The sequence below is a fragment of the Triticum dicoccoides genome, chromosome 4A (genome assembly GCF_002162155.2).
Source record: "Triticum dicoccoides isolate Atlit2015 ecotype Zavitan chromosome 4A, WEW_v2.0, whole genome shotgun sequence".
In the NCBI taxonomy this organism is placed as follows: Eukaryota; Viridiplantae; Streptophyta; class Magnoliopsida; order Poales; family Poaceae; genus Triticum; species Triticum dicoccoides.
The window spans coordinates 450,573,774-450,582,196 of NC_041386.1; the positions used below are offsets into that span (position 1 = coordinate 450,573,774).

At 45.0% G+C, this 8,423-nt stretch overlaps 1 protein-coding gene across 2 annotated transcripts; it reads right to left on the reverse strand.

Annotated features, from left to right (window-relative positions):
* Positions 1-946: 946 nt before the first annotated feature.
* Positions 947-3,983, reverse strand: LOC119286117 (GDSL esterase/lipase CPRD49-like). Of its 2 annotated transcripts, XM_037565465.1 has the most exons (5): positions 3,652-3,983; positions 2,340-2,369; positions 2,180-2,257; positions 1,587-1,954; positions 947-1,490 (listed from the first exon to the last, which is right to left on the reverse strand). In XM_037565465.1, the coding sequence occupies exons 1-5, from the start codon at positions 3,754-3,756 to the stop codon at positions 1,277-1,279; spliced, it is 795 nt and encodes a 264-aa protein (XP_037421362.1). In that variant the 5' UTR covers positions 3,757-3,983; the 3' UTR covers positions 947-1,276. The 2 variants fall into 2 exon arrangements, with proteins under 2 accessions (XP_037421362.1, XP_037421363.1); XM_037565466.1 differs by lacking the exon at positions 2,340-2,369 and having other exon boundaries at positions 3,652-3,981.
* Positions 3,984-8,423: the final 4,440 nt, after the last annotated feature.

The window sequence follows — 8,423 nt, forward strand, 5'->3', positions numbered from 1 at the left end:
GAGCACATGATTTGGTAGGCTTGGGCGCCTTCAAAGGCAAGGTTCTTCGCATTGTTGGTGACCCAAGATAGAATCTGGACGGCGGATAGGTTCGCCAAGCGGGGTTGGCCGAACTGTGGTCTTTGCCCTCTTTGCAAAAGAGGGCAAGAGAGCGGCTCTCATCTTTTCTTCAAGTGTCGTTACACCATCCGCCTTTGGAAGATGGTCATTGAGAAATTTCAGCTTACGCACTTGGACACCTCTTCATGGCATTTGGAGGCTTCCGTCAAGAGTTGGTGGGAAAATTTGACCGACACAAAAGTTCCTGACAGAAAGGCGATGGCTTCGATGACTATGCTCGTCTCGTGGACCACCTGGAACGAAAGGAATGCACGAGTCTTCCGATACAAGTGTGCTCCGCCGGCTATTTTGCTCGCTTCCATTGTCAATGAGGCAAAACTTTGGGTCACTGTTAGGACAAAGAAATTAGGGGCCATTATTTTGCGCAAGTAATCCCTCCTGCCATGTAAGAGTGCCTATTGTAACAAAACCTCTTCTCTGCTTAATTAATATATGAGACAAATCTTTTGCTTCGGTTTCAAAAAAAAAAAAATCTGCCAGCCACTCATGCACGCCGTGTGCTCGAACAATGCTGATCATGTAAAACTTGCACCCTCTTCCGTGAGATAAAATTCCTACTCCAACTGCATCAACGTTGAGTTCAATCCCCGTGGATGCAATGTGCCTGCACATTTATTAGCTAGGCATGGTGCGAGGATTGAATCAGGAAGTCAGTGCCCTCTGAGAGTAATTGATGCCGTGGCCGGCGATTTAGCCGCGTCCACTAGTTAAATGGAATGCACGGTGTTCCTTGTCAAATAAATAAATAAATAAAATTAAAGGACAAAACTGGTAAATAGGAGGATAACTCCAGCCTTTGCATCGATTGATGCAGCTAGGCAACTGATGAGTATACAATCAAATCCATTGCCACGAAATTCCAGCATTGATCCAAACATGTCGCTAGATGATCATGCATGCTCAATTCATACTAGGAAACGTAGAACACTACATCTTTGAGGCCGGTATACATCAGCGATCCATCCACACCCAACTCAGCTCAACGTTGTTCAACTCAAACATGTTCATTATTAATTCTACGACCCGATGGACACTTGCAATTCAGAAACATCTTATCACGTTCTTCCATCAGATGAATAACACAAAGCGACCGAAGAGCGCCGGCGCAAAATATCACGTGCAGCTGCTCGATCTCACACATGTCCTGGCGATCCGTTCATTCCCATGATCTTTTCCTGTGGAATGTCCACTCGGATGGGTTGATGGTGGATTTGCCGCTAGAGGCGACAAGGTCGTAGGGCGAGTCCTCCCCGAACTCGGTCGGCATCGCCTTCCAGTGTAGGCATGGATCCCACTCCGCCTCCTTGAGGATCCTCAGGATCTCTTCCACAACTATATTGCTCCCCTCTTCTGACAAATGCAGCCCGTCCCTACAAATTCAGAGTCATTGCTTACTTGATTCTTCTCTTCAGATAATTGTAAACAAGAGAGAAGGAACAAGCTAGAAAAATGGATTCTAAACTCACGTAAAGCATGCTGTGGCCCAGTCCTCTCGTTTCTGCATGGCGTTCCAAAGATCGACCACCTTGATGCCCATCTCTTTCGATACAGATATACATGCTTCAGAGTAGAGACGGCAGGTTTCATTGGTCCGCACAATCTCGCTCAGTGCAGTGCTCGTTGATTTCTTGAGCAGCTCCTCGTTGAGCGGCGGGCAGCTCAGAAAGATCACACGAGTCTTGTCGGACAGGCTCTTGAGGTGCTCTCCTATCTTCCTCATGTTGTCCATGTACTCCTCAAGTGGCACATGAGGTCCAAGCCCAGAAGGGTGCGGAGCAATCGAATCATTGCCACCAAAGTAAACTACCACCAAGCTAGGCTGCACTGCTGAATCCTAATTAAAACAAACAAGAGTTGCAGCCAATCAACAGTTATGTTATATCAGAAAAAAAAAGAGTACTCCTCACGTTAGAATTATCTAGTCAGCAGAGATGATATAAAATGGCTGTGTGCATCATATGATGCAGAGGCCAGGGTTATCCCCTTTTTGGAAAAAAAGCAGAGATGATATAAACAAAAAATGTAGGATTAACTAGCTGGTCTGAAGAGAGCATCGGACCTTGGGGAAAATTTTGGTAATGACTTGAAGTGCTCGCCTTGAGTTCCATGCAATATATCCTCTGAGAACAATATCAGCCTGAACGAGTTGAATACATGGACATTAGTCAACACGATTAGCACTGGTTCATGATAGTGTCCAAATTAAAGAGCTGACATACTTTGACTTGGTCTATGATCCGGCTTCTGCTCTGTTTTCAGAAGTGTTTCTTAAAAATGCCTCATTGACACGAGTATTTGATTTTCCGTAAAAAAAAATACAAGTAGTTAATTATCATATATTTCTTGCATTTTCATAAATCTAAGCGTTTTAAATATTTGACAATACTAGACACAATCTGTAAAAATAGCCCGAGGTGTTTTGCAAAACATTGGAAACAGTCTATTTTTCTTGGACGCTGATTCAGCGCGAGCTTTCGCGCCTTGGCATGGAGGCACGACGCATTCAGGGCCGTCAATCAATCCAAGCAGTCAGACCGTCGCATGGATGAACTCAGCCTATTGTCGGATCTGACGGGCAGCTGCATGTTGCGCCCGGAAAAAAATCGCTGTCATTTGCTCTATACATTTCCCTTTTTTATTTTGCGTCAGTTTCATATACATTCTAAATGTTCTGATTAACGGGTTTGCTGAACAAGAAAAATAAAATGTAGGTTAAAATTGTAGGCCTACAGCAAGTCACAACAACAAAAATATAGCAGGGATATTGTATTCCAGTGGTGTGCACTTTTCAAAAGATGTCATGCCATGCCTTAAAAGTATCCAGCTCAGTGTGTTGTGTAAAAAGGAACGATGGAAATATTCTACTCCATCGATGCACTCTGAGCTATACATCTACTCTCAGGAGTATTGAAAAGAGACAAAGCAACAGATGCACAAAATAAGAGTACTTGTTTGGTCTATCCAAAATTATACTATGCATTTTGGACGCTGCCACTAGCGTGTCACTAGTTATTTTGTTTGTTAGTACAAATTTATGAAATATAATCGATCTACGTATCCCTGAATAACAAGTGATATTCAAGGAACACATTAATCAAGAAATCCTGTAAATCTCACATTAATCGAGAGGAAAAAAAGATCAACAAGAACAACAGATATCCGCGCAAATGGTAGGGGGGACACTCTGCTAGAATTTTACACTAATGTGGTGAATCGAAAATCAAAAGTTTTGGTTGTCAGAGTTAAGGGAATTCTTTTTTTTTACTGGCAGTGCGTGATTAATAAAGTTAGATCATCCATGATGATGATACAAAAATAGAGAATGTTAATTTGGACGGAAGGATGTAGTTGCAGATGCATATGACGAGTGATCTAGGTTAGGTCGATCGGTAGTGAATGAGTGAGTCTGAGTGCGATGTGATGTGAGCCGCAATCACACCCGGAAGTACATCACAGGGCAACAGGAGGGTAAAGAGAAATTAAGGGGAAGGAGAATTAATTAATGTTAGGGCAGGGGCGGGGCGGTGGTACCTTGCGGGCGTAGACGTCGGTGAGGGTGGCTCCCCATCCGCCGTTGCTGAAGCTGTACTGCACGATGGAGGAGCCGAAGAGCACGAACACCGGGCGACCCATCATCTTGTCCGGCGGCCGGCGCGCGTCTGTTGATTCGATCTGCCCTAGCTTCGCTGCCTGCCGGCGCTGGACGGCCGGAAAGAAACAATGAGAGGGGTCGTCGAGGTCTCCCGCCCTGTCCCTCTCACAGTCTCGCCTTATCTCCTGTCTTTTGGCCACCGCCCTCACTCGTGGTGTTGGTGGTGGTAGTGGAGCACACTAGTACTACCACCGTTCTAGTAGCGCCGGTGGAGTAACAGTACGGGCCTATTAAAGGGACAAAGGAAAGGAGGAGCAGCGTGCTGAGATTTGTAGGTGGACTGTACCAAACTCACGGCCCACCATGCCTGAACCAAAAACTGCGATTGGCGTCCTCCCTAATAACCCCGTCCCATAAAGACTCTGACCACTGCAGTGCGTGCATAACTCCTGGTACTAATAACGCACCTCTCTAACGTGATGGCCATGCGTGCTTGCGATCAGTTGCCGCCGCGGACAAAGAAAGAAAGAAAGAAAAAATGCACGTAGGACGTACTGTACGTACGTGGGCAGACCATTGAATTCGTCGCCTCCACCTCTCCAACCACTTTGCTCCAATGCATCTCATGTCAGCTCATACCGGCCCGTCGCTTCACCGCCATTCAATTGCAAAACACACCAGCAGTTGCAGCTGCAGGATCATTTACTTGCCTGCCTCCTCCCATTATCCTCTGCATGCTCAGAGCATGCTTGGATACGTTTTAGTCCCATCATTAAAAGTAGTGGGACTAAAACTTGCTAGTCTTACCCATGCTTGGATCCAAATACTAAAGAGACTAAAATCTAGTTATTGAGCATTTATTATCCTCCAAACCCTCCAATCCAGAACTAAGGAGAGGAATTAAATGAGGAGAGAGAGAGCTAATACATATTTTAGTAGGTTTCCCATGACTAAAAGATTTTAGCCTCAAGACTAGTCCTAGCCTCTCTTTAGTCAGGGGTGCTTGGAACTTTAGCCTCTAAAAGAGACTATTTTTAGTCAGACTAAAAATAGTCCCTTGTATCCAAGCACAGTCTCACTCTCCCGTAATTCATTGATTCCATCATTTATGGCGCCTATCAGAGGATGGCGTCCGCATCTGGCGACTACAGCTTTGAGTGTTTTGCTACACCACCGCAATTTAGTATATTACTCGAAATGGCACCACACTCATTGGAAAAAAAAGAAAAAATTTCTTATTTGACACTGTCTTAAAATCCGATTCCTTATTTAACACTGGAAAAAAAAATTCTTCTCTATTTGACACTAGTCCTAAATTTTATTCCCTATACGATACTTCCGTTCATTTTGATCCTAAATGACACCTGAAAAGACGATTTTGTCCCTCATGCGATATGTGTACGCATGTGTGTGTTGTTACGTGTGTGGGTGCACGCGCACATGTGTACTGCTGCTGCATGTGTGTGTGTGCATGTGTGCCGTTGCGTCTATGTTTGCTACTGCGTGTGTACATGCGCGCGCGTGTGTGTGCCGTTGCGTGCCTATGTGATGCCTGCATGTGTGCTGCTGTTGCATGTGTGTGTATGTATGTGTGTGCTGCGTGCGTGTGTGTTGCTGCGTGTGTGCGCACGTGCATGTGTATTGCTGCGTGTGTGTGTGTGCGCACACGTGCGCGTGCGTGTTGTTGCGTGTGTGCGCGCGTGCGTGTGTGTTGATGCATGTGTATGTGTTGCTGCGTGTGGGCTTCTGCCCTCGCACTAGTGCTGTGTGTGTGCGCTATTGCCCTCACATACATACTGCATGAGGGGCAAAAGAGTTTTTTCAGGTGTCATTTAGACTCAAAATGAACGAAAATGTCATATAAGGAATAAAATTTAGAACTTGTGTCAAATAGGGAAGAATTTTTTTTCCAGTGTAAAATAAGGAAGCAGATTTTAAGATAGTGTCAAATAAGAAATTGCCTAAAAAAAGCCGAATTCGTTGGGGGTTGTACAAATACCTACTTTCTTACTTTGGGGTTATTGGCTCCTCTGCTATTTTGGGTTAAGCATTCACCATATGTATAACTAACAACAAATGATTTGTAAAATACATTATATGTTAGAAATGATTTATACAGTAGTCTTGGCCAGTGGCCCCTTTCCTCCATCTTGGTCATCTTGCTCCAGGTTGGCTTGGCTGACGCCTGCCCCATGGATCCATGTGGCGATGATGCTGGCACAAGTCAGAAATCCGTACTGATGGTGCAATGAGGTCGGCTCAGTGCGATACCGGTGTGACAATGAAGAGTATCTCAAAAAAAGGCTCAAAATCTACAAGTGTGTATCAGTGACGACCGCAACGTGTATGGCTGTTTGCGTGCAGGAAAGAGGTGTCGTTGGGCGCCGTGGTGGCGTCGACGATAGCTGGACCGAACAAGGTTGATGCATCGGTACAGTTTTGAAGATGGAGCAGTGGCAGTTGGCGGCGGCGGCCTCTGAGAGCACGCCGGACCAGTATGTGCCCCAGACCCGGCAAGTGGCTAGGTTGAGGGCTCAGGTCTTAGATGTTAGGCTTGGCTGCGATATCTGTTTGGTACTAGGCTGAGGCTATCTACGTCCCTTCATCAACTGGATAGGTGTAGCGACAGTTTGTTGCTTAGACGACGGTTTTAGTCCTACTGTTGTATGACTTTATAAGGTCTTGTGAGAATAATTAATAAAGTGGCCGTATGCATCGTCCAGATGCAGAGACCGGGGTCATCCTCCTTTTCTAAAAAAAATCTACAAAAGTGTTTTTGCTCAAACACACGACCCCACAAAAAATCTCCTCAATCACAGGTTGTTTGTTAGCCCATATATGAAGAAAGATGAACTCGAAAAGGGAAAAAAGAGAAACACCTCCTCCCCAAGAAAAGTTTAGGATTCCTTTGCCTCCCGTAATTCATTGATTCCATCATTATGGCGCCTATCAGAGGATGCATTCGCATCTGGCGACTACAGCTTTGAATGTTTGCTACACCATCGCGATTTAGTATTAGTACTAGAAATGGCACCACACTCATTAAAAAAAAGGTGAGTTCGTTGGCGGTTGTACAAATAGCAACTTTCTCAGTCTGGGGTTATTGACTCCTCGATTTTGGGTCAAGCATTGACCATCTGTATAACTAAAGATAAATGATTCGTAAAATATATGTTAGAAATGATTTACTCTCTCTGTCCGGTAAACAGTGTACGTTTAGCTTCAAAATCTGTCCATAAAAAAGTGTATTTCTATCTTTCCAATGCACTTTAAAGTAGAAAAAAAATACTTCTCTCTCATCACATGGTAATCAAGACCAATAACAAGTTGTACATGGTCTTCTTAATTTGTACATGCACTTAGCTCATTGAGGTTTAAAAAGAAGAGTGATGATGGCTTGCATTTTTCCAATTCATTTTTTACTTCACTCCATAATTTGTCCTAAAATCTCTTTACCGGACGGAGGGAGTATACAGTAGTCTTGGCCAGTGGCCCCTCTCCTCCATCTTAGTCATCTTGCTCCAGGTCGGCTTGCCGAGGTGATGACTCAACTTGGCTGACCCGACCCCATGAATCCATGTGGCGGTGATGCTGGCACAAGTCAGAAAATCTGTGCTGATGGTGCAACGAGGTCGACTCAATGTGATACCGGTGCGACAATGAAGAGTACCTTGAAAAAAGGCTCAAAATCTACAAGCGCGTGTTTGCTCAAACACACGACCCCACGAAAAAAATCTCCTCAATCACATGTCGTTTGTTAGCCCATACATGGAGAAAGATGAACTCGAAAAAGGGAAAAGGAGCAACACCTCTTCCTAAGAAAAGCTTAGGGTTCATTTGCCTCCCGCCGCCGCCGTCGGTCCGCCTCGTCTTCCGTGGCCTTAGGGCCATGGCGGCGCGGTGGATCCCGGCCCTTGCCGGTGGAAGGGCTCCATTTTTAGATGTTTCTTCAACTTTTGTTAGGGTTTGTGTTTTGTTCAGGAAGATGAGACGGCAGCGGCTCCCTGAAGATGTAATAAGGTTTTCATTCCCTAACAAAACATAGACGAGACGGTGGGCATGTGGAGGTGTGTCTCCGGCAGATCTATCCTTGATGGATTTGCTCGAATCCGGTCGTAGTCCGTCTACGTTTGTGTTTCTTCACGTTGGATCCTTCGATCTACGCTACTCTTCATCGGTGGCGACTGCTGTTACGCTGCGCTGGTCCTATAGGACCTTAGCACGACGACTTCCCGACTGTCTACTACAACAAGTTTTGCCCGGCTCCAGCGAGAGAGGGGCGATGACGGCGGCGCACCTTCGGCTTGCTTCAGTGTTTGTAGTCGTCGCTAGGTGGTCTACGGATCTGGATGTAATGTTTATTATTTCTGGTGTTCATTGTTTTGTCATGATTGAAGATGAATAGATTGAAAGTTTTCTCGCAAAAAAAGCAAGATGAACTCGGGTCAAATTTGTTTTTGTGTAGAAGACAATTCACAAATTGATGCACTTCTCAGACGTTTCTCGGAGTGTGAATCATCTAATCGATCTCAAATTTTGAGGAGTTGCAAACACGACAAATTCCACACAATCTAAATGGTTGGATCTTCGAAAGGATGTCAGAGTTAGCCGCTGGACTCCTAATGACCCACAAGTATATGGGGATCAATTGTAGTCCTTTCGATAAGTAAGAGCGTCAAACCCAACGAGGAGCAGAAGAAAAAGGTTTTTA